Source organism: Pararge aegeria, chromosome 7 (genome assembly GCF_905163445.1).
Source record: "Pararge aegeria chromosome 7, ilParAegt1.1, whole genome shotgun sequence".
Classification (NCBI taxonomy): Eukaryota; Metazoa; Arthropoda; class Insecta; order Lepidoptera; family Nymphalidae; genus Pararge; species Pararge aegeria.
In genome coordinates, this window is record NC_053186.1 from 19272018 (window position 1) to 19295755 (window position 23738).

Consider the following 23738-nt stretch of genomic DNA (forward strand, 5'->3'; position numbering starts at 1 on the left):
TATATAATTCTTAAAAATTTTCTTTAGGCTTCTTAGTACCCAAACCAAGCTACGCTTACTTTGGGGCTAGATGGCGATGTGTGTATTGTCGTAGTATATATATATATTTTTTTTACCTATTAACAGTGCAACATATCTTAAGGCATGCCAAGAACGCTTGCATGGCGGAGAACGCCAGGTACCACACCTGGCGTTCTCCGGAGCTCTATCACAAAATGCTCTACTGTGATATAACTCTTACTATTATCACAGAGTAAGCTTAGTCATATGGAGGTGACATAAAGACTGGGTAATCATGATGAATGATGATAATGGGCGAGGGCTCTTACTAGCCTCAGTGATAAGGGGGGATACAGCCTCTAGACACTGTCCCAACACTGTCTTAACCTCGGCATAAACGAAGAGATCAAGTATTATCGTTTCTCTCTTCCATATATATAGAAAAGCGGTGAAAGCGGTGTATTTCACTTATGTGGGTTTTTATTTACTACTGCAATTAAATATCATTTGATTTAACAGTAAAGGAATATCGTGAGGAAACCTGTACGCCTGAGAGTTCTCCATAACATTCGTTAATTACGTTAACCTAGTGTGGAACTTACCAGCACTTACGCTCTCAGCGTGGTACAGTGCACTGTCACATGTTTTACCTGAGAGTTCTCTATAATGTTCTCAAAGTCGTGTGAAGTCCACCAATCCGCATTTGGCCAACATGGTGGACTACAGTCTAAACCCCAAATAATTACCATACAATTTTTACTCTCACTACAAATTATTCACTAAATAGTAAAATTAAGCGGTATATCCCAGCGGGTAGGACTTCGACTTCACTTTCGGGGGAGCGAGTTTGAATCCCAGCACGCACCTTTTCTTAGTAATGTGCGTTTAAAGCAATTAAAATATCATTTGCTTCAATGGTGAAGGAAAAAATCGTGAGGAAACCTGCATACTTGAGAGTTCTCAAAGGTGAGTGAAATCCACCTACCCACACTGGGCCAGCGTGGTGAACTACGTAACCCCTTCTCATTGTGGAAGGAGACCCGTGCCATGTAGTGTTCCGGTAATCGGTTAATATGATGATGATATTAACCGATTATCGGACTATCGGACATTGTGTACTATCGATAAGGTTACCTGGCAGAGATCACTTTTAGTGATAAGGTCGCCTTTTGCTTTTAATTTTCTTTTAAACTATATTTGTAATTTCTCCTTTACTGCGCAATAAAGAAGTTTAAATAAATAAATAAATGATGATGATGAAAATTAACACTTTAAAAAAGCGATAGTAGTAAACTCCCCAGCCGTTGACTGCTAATATCTCAGTTACACAGTACATAATTTCAATATGTATATTACGGTTTCATTGGTTTGTAATAAAGCGCGGTGCGATCCTGTACTGATATTGAAGCCTTAGCAAATTTACCTCATGTTCATATGAATATTAGGCTTTGAATTGGAATACTCACATAATAATGTAGAAGAGGTTCAGCTATATTTAGATGGTAAACTAATAGGCAATGTTGGATAGAAGCAGGCGTTACTTTGCGGAATTCCATGATATATTATGAAAATTAAGCTTAATTTGCTATAGACCGCGAAAAGCAGGATGTGTGGTGTAATTTATAATTTATTCAATCCTTATACTCCACACCAAACAAATCTTCAGCAATGTACCCTCTACGCACGTTTCGCTCCGAAGCCGGAGCATCCTCAGGAGATGATGACTCATGTAGAAAATTATTCATTGTAAAGTCAAGTAAAGAAGTTCTAAATTACACCATACAGATTCTACTGCTTTTCGCAGAGTATAGCAAATTAAGCTTAATTTTCATAATATAAAAGGCAATTAAAAAGGTCGGTTGGAAATACGTAGAAACCACGTAGGTATACAAGTACACAAACGTAGATTAAAATCAAAGAATTAAAAACATACCGAAGCCTCATTCAGTCATTATTGCATGCAGTGTATTGAGTCTAAAACAGTGAAAACGCCCCGCGCAAATCTCACCCGCAGATTGTTGCTAGTTCACAAACTTTGTCCCATTTTCCCCACTTTCTGGTAAACGTTTAGAACATTAGAGGTAAAATAATTACTATCAATGGCTAAATGGAATGAAGTGATTAATTCGAGAAACACTACTAAAGTGGAGTGGTTTTTGATAATTCAATATTAGTCATATAAACCAATTCGCCAAAATATGGTCTCTTTCTTCAACTGTCTACATTGTATTTTCTTATGTAACGAAATATGCCAAAACGTAACATTGTTATTTAACTTTCAATTATTGTCCAGAAAATATCGAATCTTTGTCTAACAACTTTCACAAAGTTTCTAAAACCTTTCTTCAATATATGATCTAACGGACTTGAAGATTCCCAATGGGCTACGATAGATCAGCTGGGAAAAGCTACACGTCTATATGGAGAGAAGATCTGTATGTCAGATATCTTTTATTTGTCACTGCGTCTACGAAGAGGCCTTATCTTCCAGGAATAGATGGTGCGCGTGGGTCGTCGAACCGCGTAGGCTGATCGCAACTCGACCATACAACCAGCTATCTATGAATGAAACCAATGATATAAGTTTTGAAATAGCGATTACCGTGTGTTTAATTAAAGTCAAAGTCAAAGTAAATTATTTCTTTATTCAAATGGGCCCATAGATGGCACTTTTAATGCGTTCATTACATGTGTTCTAAGAAGAAACCCATAACAAACTAATCCTGAATAAAGCCGGTTGTTTTTTTTCTTTTACATCATTGCGAACGAAGTTATCACCATCCCCTTACAATAATGTAAACATATATGTATGAACGCTTCATAAGTGCCTGTGATAGGCCTACATGAATATTGAAATTTTTAATTTGAAATTAATGGTAAATAAAATTTATTAAATTGAGAAATAAAGTATTAATTCGCATAACGCCATAAAGTTGTATCTTCTCTCGCACTCGTTTGGTTATATGATATTTTATTCTTCTGAGGTTTACCACAATAAAAGCTTTCATTCATTTATGCTAATAAATTACGTAATGGACTTTAAGTTATATACTCCGTGGCAATAAATTTTCCCTCCAACGTGCCCGGTGTAACCCACGCTGGTTTTATAAAGGTAGAGAAAAGGCTAAATAATGTTACGCCAAACAAGTGTAACTTCTAACGCATGTACGTACACACACTTTTTTATAGTTATAATTGCAGGGACGGACCAAGCAGATTGAGCAAATTGTTGGTAGGGTGCTAACTAGCCACGGCCGAAGCCTCTCACCAGACCGGACTAGAGAAATATTATAAATTCCCTATTTTGTACCCTATGGAAATTATTAAGTTGTACCCTCTTGCTCTGTTTTGTATGTGTATATTTCTGTAACTACTTCTTTCTTTGGTGTGCAATAAAAGTGTATTCATTCATTCATAAATTGTCAAATTGCTCCTTCCGGGAATCGGATCCGGAACCTCTCGTAAGTCAGAAGTGCGCCACCAGCTGGCATGGTCACGTTCGACGGCCGATTGGCGCAGTAAGCAACGACCCTGCTTTCTGAGTCCAAGGCTGTGGGTTCGCTTCCCACAGCTGGAAAGTGTTTGTGCGATGAATGAATTTATGTAACTATACATATGAATTAAAAGAGAAATAATACTTCTCAGGCTTTAGAGGCACATTATGAACTGTCTCTGAGACTTATCTGCGAAACGCTAATAGTTTATGAGTAAACCACTACAGTTTTTACTGAAATAAATGTAATACAGCCTAGCATCACATGCAAGATTAAAATTAATTGACTTCTGTCACTTTATTAGGTACGCGACGCGTAGCGTAAGTACTATGCGCGTGTTGGTCTTTTATCTTAATTAGGGTTGTCATAAGTAAACACTTAGAATGTTTTGAATTCGTATGTATGAAAAAATAAATATGCTTTTTTCGATTTAATATTTTTACAGGGTGATTCCTTATGAAATATACCTATGCGCTCTGCAATAGTATATTCGTAATTCGGTTACACTTTGTATAATTCATAAAAATATTCATCAGTCATCTTAGTACCCGCAACACAAGCTAGGCTCAGTTTGAGGCTGGATGGGCTGTGTGTGTTGTCGCAGTATGTGTGTTCGTCGGTTGGTGTCACCTGGCCGCGTCGACGATGCTCTTCTTGTCAAGCCCATGAGCGCGCCGTCGGCCGTCTGCACGATGTCGGCCAGCGGCCCGCCCGAGCGGTGCGCGATGGTGATGAGCCCTGCGGCCATGCACTTCACCACGCCTGCGACACGACACTCGGGGATAGTCCAGGGCTCGGAAAAAATTCTGAACCGGTTTCGGTCATTAATATTAACATATTGGTTAAAGTTTCGGTTTCGTTTTTTTAACCGGCTAAACTGAAAAACCGGTTTTACAATCTTTAATTTAAGTTTTTTTTTGTGATTTGCTGCGCAGGCTGTTATGAGCGTGCTAAAAAAATATAGATATGGAAGGCCCAGGTATTCAGATATTCACTTCAATACCCACAATGTTCAGGATGGCACTTAGATCTTTCATTAATTAACAGTATTATTGAAGCTAAATACCTAGTTTCTTATATTAATGTATTCATTTTATAAAAGACATCATTAAAGCCCACCAACCTGCTTTAGAGCAGTGTTGTGGGTCTGTACTCTATAAACCTGACTTCCCAAGGAGTGAAATAAAACAACTGGACTGACTCTAATACTGTATATTAAGCTTCTCTATAATTCATATTACTTGTTACCTTCAAATGACTCTACTACCAGTTCGGAATGCTGTCTTCGGCAGAGAAGACCACTGGCAAGAAACTCTACCGTTGCTCTTTTATTCAATCAATTAAAACAACTTATAAACACAATTACAACATCATCATTACAACGTCATATGTAATAACGCTAGGCCCTTTGATACAAGACATATTTTAAGACAGGTCAAACATAACTACTATTATCACTTATAACATCAGGACTTTTGGAACAAGTTGTTTGTATAGAGCAACCTCTGCTACATAAACTGTCGGTATAAAGTTATGCTAGGGCTCCATATATGATACCTAAATAAACCAAGGGATGAGATATACTTATCTGATGTAACATCAGGTACAACCATAGTACCAACAACTTTTAACGACTCCATCACCAGTACATACGACTTGTTTCGCCACAACAATATTTCGTTAAGTGTATCGTTTCCATTATAAATCATCTCAACCCAATTTGTAACGTTCTATCCACAATACTTTACTTAATCTCCTATTATCAATTCATTAATTTAAATCCGTTCTCACTTTTTCTTTGCCGCCAATCTAACTTGTCAAACTCGCGTCTCCCCCCATAGATCCTATATTTTTCTTTGACAGTCTACTAAAGGCCATTATTCTATTTTCAATACACTATCAATGAGTATACAAACTATGATTTGTTGATATATTTAATATAATCATCGGGTTTATCATAGATAAAGTGCTATAATTCCCTATTTCCTAACACGGCCATTCTGACAAGTACTTCGTTCTCGAAGTACATAGGGTTATTCTTTTTTAGGTATATGTTTTGTATCATAAGTCCTTAGGTACATAGAATATCCTAACAAGTACATAATCTTATGTACACCTCTATAACGTTAGTTTAAATGGTATATAAGCACAAATATCATCAAATCAGTTACATTCTGTATACACTTTTATCAATAAACTGTAAACAATATTATATCAAAAGATAGGCATAATCAAAACATTTTATAATTAAAGTGAAAGAGACCAAAAAAAATTTATATTAAAATTCCACACCATTTAACATATTACAACAATATAATACTTCTAATAAAGTAAAATGATTAATTTTCAACAATGTAAATCAAAAATACTCATTTTCATTTATCTTGTACATTTTAACATGTACAATCACAATCCAAATATTTCCATCTCAATATAAATCTCAAACAATTTATCCTTTTGCCTCTAGTCCAACTTTATCAAAATATCCACATAGGTAATTGTATTTCCCATCAATTCTGTCATTAACATTGTTAGTCTCATTTAGTCACAGATGCAATCGGTACAGTCTAATAGTCAAACCAATATATACCAAAACACCAACACCCACTGGTGATATCAACAACATCATCACTCTCAAGTGATATCAATAACATCATCACCCACTGGTGATATCAACAACATCATCACTCTCAAGTGATATCAATAACATCATCACCCACTAGTGATATCCACATCATCATCACTCTCAAGTGATATCAATAACATCATCACCCACTGGTGATATTCATATTTTTTCCACTGTCCAAGTCAAGTAATATATAAGATAAATATAAAACAATTAATATAAAAACGCTAAGATGGAATTATTTCTATTAGTTTACATCTTTTTTTTTTTATCATCTCATCATAAAAGCCAAGGTATATTCAATGTTTGTTCAATTGTTATTTCTATTATTCAATGTTTTATTTCAATCTAAACATCAATTAAACCACATGTTTAACAGAATCATTTATCATGCAAGGACTCTTAAAATTTCACATACAATTTGATAATTCAAACCACTGTTAACCTAAGTATAATCTAATTATTTATAATGCAACTAATATATTTTCCTTTGCGGCAGCAACATTAATTTAGTTTATAATTGTATTTTATTTATATCATTTTTTAAAAACTTCTCTCAACATCATACTTAAAGATCACTGACCTAACCTAACCCACAACATTTAAGCTGACTCCTAATTCTTTTCTTCACACAACCCAACATAGAAACTAAACTATTTTATTTAGCTATTCAGTAGTAATTTTCCCTATATGTATTGTTCTGATACATAATCATATTCTATTCTATTCTACCAACAAAATTTTTTTTTTTTGTTTTGTTTTGTTTTGTTTTATGTGTATTCTTTGATATGTTCTGAATAATTTACATAATCTCTCCTATCTCGGCTTTCCTGACAAGTACTTCGATCTCGAAGTACATAGTATAGTTCCTAAATAAAAGTCAACAGCTTGGCTAACCTGACTAGTTGCTCAATATAAACTTGAAATCTTGTATGTAATAAATAAGAATTATAAGAAAAATCTATTACACATTCCGTTCGGCTAACCTGACCAGTTAATTTATTTTAGCCTGGACAGACTAATAAAATAAAAGTTAACACAAATTCCATTTGGTTAACCTGACTAGTTAAATAAAACTTGAAATTTTAAATTTATCAAACTTATCACACATTCTGTTTGGCCAACTTGACTAGTTGCTCAATTTAAACTTGAAATCTTGTATGTAATAAATAAGAATCATAGGAAAAATATATCACACATTCCGTTCGGCTAACCTGACCAGTTTATGTATTTTAACCTTGACAGACTAATAAAATAAAGCTTAACACAAATTCCATTTGTCTAATCAGACTAGTTAAATAAAACTTGATAATTCAAATTTATCAAACTTATTACACATTCTGTTTGGCCAACTTGACTTGTTGGTTATCACAAACAAACTTAAATCAATTCTATTTTGGACTTAATCATTTCAGCAAAATAAACAAAGAGCCACTAGGCCATATCAGTTTCAGGTAATAAGTACTATCTTTCAAAAGTAGAAACCACAAAAAGAAAAGATAAATAAAAATATCACATCAATTGGTTCCCCGGACCACATATACTTCAATGGAATTTTACCAAGTCTGGTGCTCTGTCTCCAGAGTGTTTTTGTTTAAGCACATACCAGCTATTAGTTGAAACATTATCTAAAACATCAAACCATGTACTATATCCACATTTGCCGGGATGGTTATTAATTGGTTCCCCGGACCACATATCCTTAAATAGAATTTCAACAAGCATGGTGCTTTGTCTCCAGAGTGTTTCTGTTTTAGCACATAGCAGCAAAACTTGAGGCATCATCAAAAACATCAAATTCTTTATTATGTCCACATTTGACAGGATGGTTCTAAAAAAAGTAAATCTGCATTAGAGAAAGGCATAAATTGGACATGAATAGGATCCAACTTCTGATGCTAAAAAAATATAGATATGGAAGGCCCAGGTATTCAGATATTCACTTCAATACCCACAATGTTCAGGATGGCACTTAGATCTTTCATTAATTAACAGTATTATTGAAGCTAAATACCTAGTTTCTTATATTAATGTATTCATTTTATAAAAGACATCATTAAAGCCCACCAACCTGCTTTAGAGCAGTGTTGTGGGTCTGTACTCTATAAACCTGACTTCCCAAGGAGTGAAATAAAACAACTGGACTGACTCTAATACTGTATATTAAGCTTCTCTATAATTCATATTACTTGTTACCTTCAAATGACTCTACTACCAGTTCGGAATGCTGTCTTCGGCAGAGAAGACCACTGGCAAGAAACTCTACCGTTGCTCTTTTATTCAATCAATTAAAACAACTTATAAACACAATTACAACATCATCATTACAACGTCATATGTAATAACGCTAGGCCCTTTGATACAAGACATATTTTAAGACAGGTCAAACATAACTACTATTATCACTTATAACATCAGGACTTTTGGAACAAGTTGTTTGTATAGAGCAACCTCTGCTACATAAACTGTCGGTATAAAGTTATGCTAGGGCTCCATATATGATACCTAAATAAACCAAGGGATGAGATATACTTATCTGATGTAACATCAGGTACAACCATAGTACCAACAACTTTTAACGACTCCATCACCAGTACATACGACTTGTTTCGCCACAACAATATTTCGTTAAGTGTATCGTTTCCATTATAAATCATCTCAACCCAATTTGTAACGTTCTATCCACAATACTTTACTTAATCTCCTATTATCAATTCATTAATTTAAATCCGTTCTCACTTTTTCTTTGCCGCCAATCTAACTTGTCAAACTCGCGTCTCCCCCCATAGATCCTATATTTTTCTTTGACAGTCTACTAAAGGCCATTATTCTATTTTCAATACACTATCAATGAGTATACAAACTATGATTTGTTGATATATTTAATATAATCATCGGGTTTATCATAGATAAAGTGCTATAATTCCCTATTTCCTAACAAGTGCGAGTTGAGTTTTTCGTTGAAATTAGCCAAAAGTGTCGTCATATTACGGGTACAAATCTATTTTAAAATTGCTCTAACCAGGTTGCTTCTTAAATATTTTCTAATGGCAATGTGAGATGGTGATAACAAAAAGAACACGCGGCTAAATTTATTGTGGGCTTCTTCTTAGACCAGGGCGCGTTTGGAACCCTCGTAGCTTTAGTTTTAACTTTACGATTGTAGTTATCGCCATCACTGCTCTGTACACATTATGTACATAATCAACGCATCAAAAGTGCCATCTATGTGCCTATTTGAATAAAGAAATATTTAACTTTGACTTTGACTTTAAAAGATGTATAGTTTGCCAATTTATGTTCTTTGCAGCGAAATCGCGACTTGTACGCGCCACGAACCAGGCAAGCCATTTGTCAATGGGACTAGCGCGTCTTGCATAACCGGTTAATTTAGGTTTATTAACGGTTGTAAAATCGTTCGCTTAAATAATCATTTAACCGGTAAAACGCAGAACGTTTAAATAAACCGGTTAGTAACAGTATTCCGATGTACGATGTACGTTCCATGCAATTATAATATCACTTGCTTCCACGGTGAAGGAAAACATCGCTAGGAAACCTACATGCCTGAGAGTTCTCTACAATGTTCTCAAAGGCTTGTGGAGTCCCGAGTCCACCGATCCGCACTAGGCCAGCGTGGTGGACTACGGCCTAAACCCTTATCATGGTTAAGAGACACGTGCCCTGCTGCAGTGGGCCGGTAGTGGTTTGATATGATGAAAATTATAAAATATAATAAAATTATATTTTTTAACATTATAACCTTATTTATTAGTTTGTACAGTAGACATAAGTATCCTTTTTTAATAAAGTTTACATACATTGATTACATATCAAATATGAAATTATTTCTAAACGTTCTGAAAACCTGCAAAAAATTGTAATTTAGCTAATGAAGCCTTTAATAAATTATATGACACTTAAAAAAAATACTTTGCAATTCAACGGAAGACGCAGTTTAGAACCTCATTGAAAATATTTTGACTAACATTGACAGTCAATTAAATCTGTTGCCCATTTATGTTGACCTCCAAGCCTATGACTTATGACTATTGTTATTATTATTATTATCAAGTTAGCCATCTGTTAAGTTCATTAATTACTACTAAAAAAAATGGTATATCAGGTAATTGGGTTACGGCATCGGCTATTATATTTTATTACTTAAAAAAAAACTCGCGTTAGGTATCAGATTTGTTGAGGAAGGTTGTAGTCCTTAGTTTACGCGGGTGAACCCGGGCCCCAGCTAGTTTATAAATATTTTTATATATTATCCAATACATATCCTTCCCAACAAACGTTTTATCTACCGCAAGCAGTATATGACTCACGCTTCCCAGAGATAAGCGCTTTAAAACAACTGCGCTAGAAGTAATGGAAAACAAAGTATCGATATTATATCTATATATCATATTAAAAAGATTTTACATAATTAATATCGATTACTATATATCTAAAAAATCATCAATATATCAATGAAATTTACTAAAACGTAATATTTGAACTTTCTGTGATTATTTTATTGGGATTGTTTTCCTTTTTACTACATATTGTAGTTGATACGTTTCCGATACCCGCCATTTTATGACGTACCGAAATAATATAGGTATAATAATATTCATCGATATTTTTCCTGTAATTCGATTGTTGTCTCTAGTCGCATACCATAGACCTCTAAAAACGGTCTCCTCTCTCGGTCTGCAACTATTCAGCGAAAAGAAAGTTCTAGTAAAAAAAAACAAAGATGTTTGTTGGTGCAAATCAAAAACTTTGTGTACTTTTTTGTGTGTGCTCATTTTTTTGTGTGAATATAGCAATAGAGGTGACAAACCCTCTCGAGGACAAAGAACCGCCAAAGTGTAGCGATGTGTTTCCTCGTGTGGGTGTTATCTACTTCGAGAGTGAATTAGACGGTTTGAAAGAGACTATCAGAAATACGCCAATATGTAGATTTGATGAGAAGAGAGAAGAGAGAGATGATTCTAGGAATTTGACAATACCTGCTTTAGATAGCAGAGGTGTCTACGAAATCCCTAAAGGAGGACCATGTCCTACGGGTTACCGAAAAATTATAACACATTGTGTGAAAAAATAAATGAAATTTATGTTTACAAACACTAAATAATTTTCCGATAAATACTATTTAAGTTTGTATCCACACTGTTATATATACTATAATAAGTTTATTGCATAATGAATTATCTCTTTACTATTATTTCGCCCGAGATAGAAGCGTGCATTATTGATCAGATATGCTGCAAACCAAACAAATTCTTCTTTTATTATTTGCTGCACAATAATATTTTTGTAATAACAAACGTTTTTTCATTTAATTACAAATCCAGATGACCGCCATGCCACCTCATTATTAGTATTTTTGAGCTTGTTTATCGTTCGGCCGTTGAGAATTTATTGCTGATAGATCGAGATTGAATAGACGATGTAACTTGGAAGACAAGTTTGCTTATTATATTTTATAAATGTTTACTTGTTTATTTGTTCTAACAACGAATGATTATCATTAAAAACTATAATTACCGACCTTATATAATAACTATACAACGTGTAAAACAGTTACGAAATAGTATTGAAGGATGCTTAAGTATATTTCAAAAGGAATCACCCTGAAAAAATATGAAATCAAAAGAAGTATATTTATTTTTTCATACAAGCGAATTCAAAATACTAAGGGTTTACTTATGACAACCCTATTGAATATAAAAGACCGACACGCGCATAGTACGCTACGCGACGCGTACCTAATAAAGTGATAGTAGTCACTTAATTTTAATTTCGCACGTGAGGTTAGGGCTGTATCTGATTTTTTTAATAAAAACTATGACAGTGGTTTACTCAAAACCTATTAAGTTATCGGTGTCCCAGGTAAGTCTCGGACGTAATGTACGTCAAAAGCTTGTGAAGTATTATTTCGGTTTTCATGTACACGTTGTATAATTATTTCAACTTTCTCCTTTTTTTTTTTAATTTTACGCTATACTTTAAGTTACACAATTAATTGTATTTGATATGAATAAAGCTTTATCACTATTGCCTATGATTTTTTGCCAAGGCCAATTGCGAGTCGCACTCGCACACCAAATTTATAGATTACATTCGATTTGGGATTTTTTTTTCTATTTCACCACAAGTTAGCCCTTGACTGGCATCTCACTTGGTGGTAAATGATGATGCAGTCTAAAATGGTACCGGGCAAACTTATTTGAGGTATGGCAGTGAAGCAGTGGTTCCGCTTATAAAGCAATTACATACAGCTAATCTTATCTATATATATAAAAGAAAGTTGTGTTAGTTACACCATTTATATCTCAAGAACGGCTGAACCAATTGTTAATGATATTAAATTTTTTGGATTCCTCTTAGACCGGAATAGGATAAAAAGTATTAAAATATAAAATTAATTAAAACAAAATGATCCGAAGTTCGCCGGGACAGCTAATATTATAATAAAAAATTATGCAGGTTTAAAAAAAATGGATATGAATAATATAATGAATGCCCTATCCTTTGCGGAAGGAAAATGGTGTGTCATTCGTTTACCACGGTAACTAAAATGGAAAACAAAATGTGTTTGTTTCTCCATCGTGGCGCATTTTCGTTTCATCGAGTTTCCAATCACAACGATTTTAGTTTCAATTCAAAAACATCTAAATTGATTAAACCTCATTTTTTTTAAAGAGGTCGCTTAAAACATATTTGAGAGATGACAGGACATAATATACCTCTAAAGCCTGTGAAGTATTACTTTGGTTTTCATTTACACGTTGTTTAAGCAATTTCTAAGAAACCAGTTGTAAAATGAGTAAGTCGATATATAAACTTGGATCACGCGAATCCCTTCGTACCAAATTTAAAGAAATAGGTATACTTACAGTAGCCTCGCAATATATTTATAATAATATAATCTTTATTAAACAAAACATAAGTAATTATAAACAAAAAGTCGATATAAACAGTCGACTAACTAGAAACGGACATAAATTAGTGATATCTGCATATCGTTTGAGAAAAGTACAGAAATCCTTTGTAGGGATAGGTATATGCTTTTATAACATGAGACCGAAGGTAATATTAGATCTACCTTTACCTAAGTTAAAACAATATATTAAAACACATTTAACAAATCGTGGTTACTACACGATTGATGAATTCCTTAACGACAAGGCTGCTTGGAAGCAGGCCACAACGCTCTCATCACTCACAAAACAGAAAAATTCTAACGATTGTTAAACTTTAAAATTATGTTGGAAAAGATCAATCAGCTGAGTTTTTTGCCGGCTTTTCTCAGTGGAATCTGCCTTCCGAACCGGTGGTAGAGTCACTACAAACAGACTGACTTGACGTTTCAAAAGTGCTTATTAATTAGGCCTACTTGAAATAAATGAATTTTGAATTTTGAAATTAGAATTTTTTGAAGAAATAAAACGAGAAACGACACGTGAAAACCGTAAAAGAAAACGATGCCATATTTAACATGCTAGTTTCCCCTCTACATTCTACCCCGAGCATTCCAAACCTGAAGTTTTATTGTGTAAGTTTTTTTTATTCAAATTAGCCCTAGATATATAACCTTCCACTATACTAGCCACCGCAGCTGGGAGGTTCTTATACTAAGTACCGGCCTATTATTGTATTGTATAATTATTTTAATACAATAAAATAATAAAGATTATTAAAATGTTCAATACAAGTTTGAATATAAATGTACCTACACGCAGGTCTATGAAATATATATATATTTAAGTAATTAAAATATCACTTGCTTCAACGGTGAAGGAAAACATCTTAAGGAAACCTGCACGCCTGAGAGTTCTACATAAAGGTCTCAAAGGCGTGTGGAGTCCACCAATCCGCCAGCGTGGTCGGCTACGGCCTTAACCACTTCTCACTGTGGGGGAGACTCTTTTAAGTGAATAAAAAAATATATAAAGTTAATAATAAAAAACTGCCTCGATGGTCTTGTGTTCAGCAAGGTCAACTACGGATCACGAAGCCCTGGGTTCCAATGTAATATGTTGTGTATTTTCAGTTTAAGAATTTCCTGTATCAGCCGGAAGTTAGGTAATTAGCGGTGTCAACTCCCTCGCCTCGGAGAACATGTTAAACCATCGGAAAAAAGCCTACTAATCCGCATTGAAGCAGCGTGGTGGGTCCATGCTCTAAAAGGAGAGACGTATTGAGAGAGGACGCCTGTGACAAGCGTTTGGACTTTAACAGCCTTGGAGATTAATAACGGATAAACTCCGATTTTATTTTTACAATAGTAAAAAAAAGTGTAGGTATTCGAAAATTAGCCCTGGGTACAAGTAGGTACCTAGAAGGTTTCGAGTTTGTTTTCGACTTTCAGCAAATTTTTTATACTGGTATTATATAGTTTTGTGTGTGAAGATTATTTTTCTTGTGTATAATACAAACAGCTTCTCAGCAAACTGTTGTTTTATACCGATGAATCATGTAATATAGATATTATGACGTATATAATTGTAATCAATATAAATATATGATAGTCATATAACACACAAAATTAATTTCGGCACGCTCCTATAAATTAACTTTATCAAAATATATGGTTTTCGATAAACTTATAAGTATTGCCTACTTGTTCTGATAAATAATACTGCGGGATCAGTGATAGCCCAGTAGGAAAGACTTCGGCCTTTCTTTTGGGGAGACCGAGTTCGATCCGATGCGCTCATTTCCAACTTGCAATGTTGTTTGACTTTTTAATTTAAGCAACCAATACCCGTTTTCTCTAACAACGCTAGCAGCAAACTAGGCAATGCCTAAGTAAATATGTGTAATCAAAATTCAAAATTCATTGATTTCAAGTAGGCCTAGTTTATAAGCACTTTTGAAACGTCAAGTATGTCTGTTTGTAGTGACTCTACCACCGGTTCGTAAAGCAGAATCTACCGAGAAGAGCCGGCAAGAAACTCAGTAGTTGCTCTTTTCCAACATCAACATTTACAATCATTTTTCTATCGAAGGGAGATGAGAGCGAAACAAAGAAGATTCCTACGATACGATTTATGGTATCTCTACGTGATCAAATCAGAAATGAGGAGATCCGTAGAAGAACTAGAGTTACCAACATAGCTCAGCGAGTCGCGAAGTTGAAGTGGCAATGGGCGGGACACATAGCTGGGTGCTGGAATGGCGACCCCGTACCGGTAAACGCAGCGTAGGTCGGCCCTCAACGAGGTGGACAGATGACATAAGGCGAGTCGCTGGGAGCCGCTGGAGGCAAGCGGCCCAGGACCGTGTATTATGGATCTCCCTACAATATACCTATGTCCAGCAGTGGACGTCAATTGGTTGAGATGATGATGATGATGATGTTGAACAGATTATCACAAGGCAAATCTAATAAGTTAACCTGTCCATGATTCTTGCCACAAGGTATTATGTGTTTGTATTCTCATATTTTTCATTTTTCGTATGGATTTAAAGTTATTAGAAAAAACCGAATTCATAAATTTGATTCATCTTTCACATGTCAGTTTATGAGTTCCGTAAACATTACGCGTCGCCGCATCGGTGTCGTAACTTTAGATAGCGCCTAACGTCGTTAGTCATCATTTCTGATTTTTAAATATGTTTTATTTTACAATTAGTTAAGTTTAGTTAACATTTTTTGTCATGAAGTGTTTTAATACAAAATTGCTAATGTTATTTCTATTGATACTTTATTTTCATACATGTTTACTATTATGTTACCTACCGATACACAATTACATAATGCAAGCTGTGGTAGGCTTTAGGTGGGTCTTACAGTCTGTTTTAGTTTAATATATGTAATATTTCGTATTTACCTTCCTTTATTCCTGTTGGTGCCTCTAAATCTAAATAAATAACTAAACTAAGTGCTAATGGACCGTTTTTTCTTAGCTGTAGCCCGCGGTTTCACTCATGTGAGCTACGGTTCGTAACTTAAATTAGCTATAATGAATCCGCCAACTAACAGGAACCCATTTAACTTAAAACCCCTTTGGCGCTACTTTGTTGAATTTAAGTAGGAGGTTCCGAGTTCGATTTCCGGCAGGGGCAATTTGGATATTTGTAATTTCTGAATTTTATCTGGTCTGGCTTTGGCCGTCACAAGTTACCAACCTACCGACAAAGACGTTTCGCTAAGCGATTTAGTGTTCCAGTGCGATGTCGCGTAGAAACTGATTATGGATATGACTACCATACTCCTTAACAGGTTAGCCTGCTATCATCGTAGACAGCATCAACACTTACCACCAGGTGAGATTGCAGTCTAGGGCTAACTTGTAGAGGAATAAAAAAAAGCGGTGAACCGCTGTTTCCCTAACGTGAGCTAAATTTAGTTATAATGAATCCGCTAACAAACGTGAATAGTCACTTAACTTAAAACTGTTTAATAATAGAAAATTCTTAAGACATTACAAAAGGGCTCATTATAAATATCCGGTACTGGCAGCACTTAGGTGTCCACAATTGCATTGTTGCTTGTACCAGGTGCATGTGAAACTACCTATTATGCTTTCAAGTTGTATAGAAAATTGGACATACCTGTGGAGTGGTGGAAAGCTTTGATATTTCACTGTCATGAGCATTTTCTGATCTTATTTGGTTTATAATTTAATCAATATGATTACTCACATGTTAATTGCATTTCGTCATCGGCGATCGGAGAACCGTAGCTTAGTTGTTAAAGCGCTCAAACCGCGATTGCCACAGAGTCGCAGGTTCAAATCCTCGGGGTTCCGAAAACTTTTATATGCATTTTAAATTAATAAAATTGATAATTCCTCCCAGTGTAGGTAAAAACTAATAAAACATTTGAAGTACAGCTAATTTGCAGCATTGCGGTGTTCGGTTGAGAGTGTAATTAATTAAACCCCACGAATCAGGTAGACGGACACTGAGAGGCGCGTTGTAGAACCTTTTTTTTTTTTTTTAATACAGAGAAAATGCCTGATGCATACCACTCCGTTGGGGGAAACGGAGTAATTATGTGGAACTCTGTGTGTCCCTCGATAGACCTATAAGTGAGAGCACGGGGTTCACTTGCGTATTCACCGCACTCACATTGTAGAACCTGTTCGTTTGCATGCCCCGCGAAATGTTGCTGTTTTCATAGACGATGCTTTTCTACTTACCATCATCTGTTTGGTAAAAAAGTACTAGTTTATTATTAGAGTTATTTTTTAAACAGATTCTGTTTACAGAACACTCCGAATACTAGAGGCGATAAAGTCAAAGTCAAAGTCAAATATTTCTTTATTCAAATAGGTACATAGATGGCACTTTTGATGCGACATTACATGTAAAATATGACATAGGAGTGTGTTGATGGCGATAAATAAATTCGTCTTAAACTTAAAACTAAAGCTACGAGGGTCCACACGTGCCCTGGTCTAAGAAGAAGCCCACAACAAACTTAGCCGGTTGTTATTTTTTTTTGTCACTGTCTCACATTGTCCTTTAAAAACTATTAAAGAAGCAACCTGGTTAGAACAATAAATTACACCCAAGCATTTTTATCGTTGACGTAGTCCTTAATACTATAATAGGACTTTTCTATAAGCTTACGTTTGTTACAAACTTTGAACGTTTTCAGAGACATCTCCAATATATCAACTGGTAATTTATTGTAAAATTGTATAAAATTTCCTTTAAATGAATTACTTATTTTATGTAGTCTAGCAAGTTTATTTTTGCTTCTAATGTTAATTGTTGTTACAATATAATATACATATTGCATTGCATTGATAGAATATACATATTGCAAACACTACGGTGGTAGAATCACTACAAATAGACAGACTTGACGTTTCAAAAGTGCTTATATTGGGCCTACTTGAAATAAATGAATTTTGAATTTTTAATTTTTGAACTACACGGTTAACATGAATCAGAAGCAGGAGATATTCGGTTTATAACAAACTGTATCACCTCTGTTCACAATTATCAAACAATATCTTAAAACTGAAAATATTAAGACAATTGTTAATTGAATCACCTACTCTCAAAGTCACATCTTAAATATCCAAATTCAAAATTCAAAATTCAAAAATCATTTATTTCAGGTAGGCCTAATTAATAAGCACTTATGAAACGTCAAGTTTGTTTGTAGTGACTCTACCACCGGTTCGGAAGGCAGATTCCACTGAGAAGAGCCGGCAAGAAACTCAGCAGATTGCTCTTTTCCAACATCATTTTAAAGTTTCACAATCTTTAGAATTTTTCTGTTTTGTGAGAGATGGGAGCGGAGTGGCCTTCTTCCAAGCAGCCTTGTCGTTTAGGAATTCATCAATCGTGTAGTAACCACGATTAATTAAATGTTTTTTAATATATTGTTTAAACTTAGGTAAAACAATCGTTGTGTATATAATAATTCGCAATCCAAATAATGTTATTATTATTAAATTTAACTAAACCAAATCTTACTCGCGCAATTAAAATATAAAGTAATCATCAAATCCAAAAGTTACAACACTATTATAGAGAATTGCTATCCGCTGTTAATATTGAAGATGGCGGTCATTTGCCACATCAACAAACATTAAGTAACCCTTTTAATCGAAAGATATGCTAAGGGTGATGTTGATATCTATTTTAAAACTCAAAAAATTCAAAAATTAACAATAATTTTAATTTGACGGCCGAGTGGCGCAGTGGGCAGCAACCCTGCTTTCTGAGTCCAAGGTCGTGGGTTCGATTCCCAAAACTGGAAAATATTTGTGTGATGAACATGAATGTTTTTCAGTGTCTGGGTGTTTATCTATATATTATAAGTATTTATGTGTATTATATTCATAAAAAAATATTCATCAGCTATCTTAGTACCCATAACTACAACTACAAGCTACTTTGGGGCTAGATGGCGATGTGTATATCGTAGTATATTAATTTATTTATTATTTATTAATATTTATAAGCACACTAATTTTTGCCTACCAAAATTATGTCTATAACAGGCACCTATGAAACTTTCATAAATATTTGATTACGAATTAGTAAAGTGTAAGTCATAACTAACTTATGTTAACACATTTTAACTTAAATCTAAAGCTACGAGGCTTCTAAACGCGCCTAGGTCTGAAATAAAGGCCACATCAAAATTGTACGGCTATATTTTTTTTGTTAGCTCCACCTCACAAAGTCGTTTAATAATAATTAATTAGCTATGATGTAAGAGTTAATTTTACTAACAAAGCAAAATTTTTATCGTTTATAAACTTTTCTTTAGGCTTTTCTACCCGGAAGACAGTTTTTTAATACTAGCATGGTACTAGGATAGCATGGGTATGTAGAGCCCTTGCAGTCAACAAGTGACCAACCCCGCCCACACAGGGCGGCCTTTATAAGCGCGGCGTAAACGCGGCGATACGCAGTCCGTAACGCGCGCGCGATACAGTCGTATGCCACGTCAAAGACATCGCTACGAAAGCACGTAAGTCGAACTTTTCTCATCTTCCACGTACTTAAAGAAATGAAAGCTGTTCTTTTAGATTCTTTAAAAAATTGGTGCGGTTGTATGTCTTTTCATAGAAATATTAAGGTTTAAAAAAATTACTACGGTACCATGTAAGTTGACTATAATATTTTCTCAAATTTTCTTTTTCTTAAATATAATATTTTATTAACTAGTAAATTTAAAAATATCTTTATGAAGTACTTTATTTACCGCTAACAGAAATATTCGAAAACATTGTAAAGAAAAGCAAAGAAACGCCAATATTCTTTACGGAAAAATTGAGATTTATTCCGTTCGTTCATAGTGTTAATCGAACTTTTATAACACATTTAAAGAACTTTAAATGTACTAAGATAAATTATTTACGTCTGTCAATATATTAGTTTATGACGTGATATTTAGTGTGGTGTTTAGGTAGTAGTTTACCTAATAAAAGCTTTCACACTTACATAAACTTTTTCATAATAATAGATATTACGTGATTTTCGCTCACAAAGAACACTTTACAGTTTGCTACGAAATAAACGTGAAACTGCGTACGTCTGAACTTCGGATGTTTAATTAAATATATCTTTTTCTTTCTCAAACATGCCAAGACTAGGTACTTTAGTATATAAACTAATGTTTGCGAACAGTTACCTGGTCCATCCATCCATATATCCATTTTAAAAGTTATATTAATACAAAAAATAGGTAGAAACCAAAAACAAGATTCACAATTATCTTTTTAGATAATTTACATTTTTTATTTATTTGTATTAGTAAAGTTTACCTACATTAACAAAGTATAGGTATAATATATAATAAGTATTGTAAAGTTTACCTACATTGATAAAGTATATTGTCAAAATTGCTTCGTCTCAAATAAATATATGCGAAACTGCCCTTCATAAAATAATAAATAGATAGTTGAATTAATAAAACAAAAGATCATAATAATTATATCCTCCAAATAATATGATGACGTTTTATAAATATTAAGCGTTTCTTTACTTGATCATTTTTTTCTTCTTAAGCTCAATTAATGCAGATAACCTCAGAACTTATCAGAATACATTAAAGACAAAAAAAACAAATTACGCGAAACTTCTTGCTTATTATATTAGTAGTAGTTACCATATTAAACTTACATGGACTAGTTCATTCTTAGAATTTTAAAAACAGATTTTGTGACAGCTACTCCACCTACGTGTTTTGGTACAAAATCACTGATTAAAAACGGTATTTCAATATCCTTTTACGATAATAGTATTTATTGTATAAATTATTAATTCAAATTTTGTTTAACACATTATTATTAAAATAGCTGTTGCCCGTAACTTTATCCGCGTTTTTGTCTGATTTGTGAAGTACCACGTAACAGTATTTTGAAGCCCTGGAAAACAATACCCTGTTGCTATAAAAAAGTATCCTATATCTATCTTGAGAATTGGAATGGATCGGTTTTAGCCGAAAATAGGTAACAAAAAAAACAGCAAACAAATTGAAATCATTTTCCATAATAATTTTACTTACTATGCCTACGGCTGCATTTGTGTATATTGTATCCTATCAAAAGCATGATTTATGTAAAAATTGAAAGCAAATTTCCATATTAAGAAGAAGTATGGGTAGTTGTCGGCTTCACCGACAAAATAATTGAGACCTACACGGGTGCCAAGTTCTGTAGATAATCCGGAATTCTATTTATAAGAACCCTTCCAAAAATTTAAATTCTCAAAACAGTATTTTCTATTTTCTGCCACAACAATGTTTTCTATTCAAAAACATAACTACTTAAATTTCAACAGAATAATTATTTATAAAAAGATTTATTTAGAATAAATCGATGCTCCATATTTGACTTTACCAGTTTTCGCATGCAAAGTATTTTGTAGTGGGCTCATTTCATTCACTGCTGGGCAAGGATCACTTTCCACAACGAGAAGGGTTTAGGCCGTAGTCTACCTAGCTGGTCCAGGGCACTGGACTGGACTCCACACGCCTTTAAGAAAATATAGAGAACTCTCAGGCATACAGGTTTCCTGACGATGGTTTAATTCATCGTTGAAGCAATTGATATTTTAATTGCATAAAACGCACGTAACTTAGAGAAGTTAGTGATGCGTGTGGATTCGAACTCGGCCTCCCGAAATCACCGCTTCGTCATATCGCTAATATTTTTTGATATTTCTAAGACTTACTCTTTATCCGTCCAAGATACTATCTTGGTCAGTACTAAATTATGTAAAGGTGGACCCCAATATGGTAACATACTAAAAAAGAAAAGTTATTATGAATGCCGTAGGAATCCTTTATTTTCCCCGGACAAAAAGTATCCTATTCCGAAATGTGAGCTTAATCTGTTCCAAAAATCGGTGCAGCAGTTGAGCCTAAAAAGGTATCAAACAAAAAGGCACACTGTTAGATTGATTGGTTAATTGTCTTTTTAATATGTTTATTGGAAAAAAATATATAAATATACCACGATATATATAGCAATTTAACCCCACAGTAAGCTTAGCTTTTGTTATGAGTACTAAGATTACTGATGATATAATGAAATAAATTTTATGAATAATATACATAAATATAGTTATAAAAACATAAACACAAAGACACTGAAAAATACATTCATATTCATCACACAAATTGAACAAGCAGTCTTGGGCTTCCGCAGAAAGCACGGTCGCTGCCCACTGCCACACACACACAATTGACAAAAAAAATGTTAGAATCAATATGAAAGAAAAACCAAATTAAAATATAACCTAAACCAATTAGTATTATACAAGACATGCCAGCGTGGCGATGTGCGGTAGAAGGTTTTTAACTAAGCGGAAAACTTATGAAAATTAAGCTTAATTTGCTATACTCCGCGAATAGCAGGAGAATCTGTATGGTGTAATTCATAATTTCTACAATCTTTATACTCCACACCAAACAGATCATCGGCAATTTACCCTCTAAGCACGTTTCGCTCCGAAACCGGAGCATCTTCAGGAGATGTTTAATAAATAATTGTTACTTAATAACACTACAGATTCTACTACTTTTCGCGGAGTATAGCAAATAAAGCTTAATTTTCATAATATATCATCGAATTCCGCAGAGTAATGCCTGCTTCTATCCAATATATAACCGGAAAATATTAATTAAATTTATAAATTTCGATACAAAATTGTTTAACCGCTCATACTAATGGCTTCCGATCAGCGCTACACCGACGCCCGTAGCAGCGTAGCACCTCATTTAGTTACGTAAACATTACGTATTGATAAGGATGTAGTTTTTCTACACAAAAATTCAAATCGTTACTTATTATATATGCGAAAATGTGTTTTCCACTACAATTTAGGTTGCACTCTCACCTGGTGGTAAGTGATGATGCAGTCTAAGGTGGTCAGTGGCGTGCATAGAGGGTATGCACAGGGTATGCAGATGATATAAAATGAAGAAAATCTCCAGTATGAGTTATAAAATACCTAAAGATAGGCATTGTAAGAGTTATAAAAAGCCCTACCCTTAAGTATTTATAACTCAAACTGGACTCTATGCACGCCACGGAAGGTGGTAGCGGGCTAACCTGTTAGGGAGTAAGGTAGTGATACCTCTAATCGGTTTCTACGCGAAATCGCACCGGGACGCTAAATCGCTTAGCGGCACGTCTTTGTGGGTAGGGTTAACTAGCCACGGCCGAAGCCTTCCACTAGACAAGACCAGAGAAAATTCTGAAAATATAATTTTCCACCCTTGAACCAGGGAGGTCGTCAAAAAGAGGTGTTTTTTTGTCCATGCCCTAACTTAGCAATGACTTAATTTGGTTTTTTAGCTTGGAGTTTGTTGAAAAGACGTACAGAAACACAGCTTTTAATCCCAAGAAAACGAACGCTTTTCACAGGATTATTAAGGGAAGTACTTTTCGGTAAAAGGAAGCATCGTGAAAATACCTGCATGCGTGGGAGTTCTCGATAATAAATAAATAAATAAATATACTACGACAATACATACATCGCCATCTAGCCCCAAAGTAAGCTGAGCTTGTGTTATGGGTAATGAGATGACTGATGAATATTTTTATTAATAATATACATAAATACTTATAATATACAGATAAATACCCAGACACTGAAAAGCATTCGTGCTCATCACACAAAAAATTTCCAGTTGTGGG

General features: G+C 34.3%; 1 protein-coding gene across 1 annotated transcript in view; it reads left to right on the top strand.

The window, feature by feature from the left end:
- The first annotated feature begins 19516 nt into the window (after window positions 1-19516).
- Window positions 19517-23738, top strand: part of LOC120625387 (helicostatins) — a 63311-nt gene continuing 59089 nt past the window's right edge. Inside the window, exon 1 of the mRNA XM_039892427.1 lies at window positions 19517-19561. Within this exon, the coding sequence (XP_039748361.1) occupies window positions 19530-19561 (32 nt within the window). The 5' untranslated portion in view covers window positions 19517-19529. The remainder of the gene's footprint in view (window positions 19562-23738) is intronic.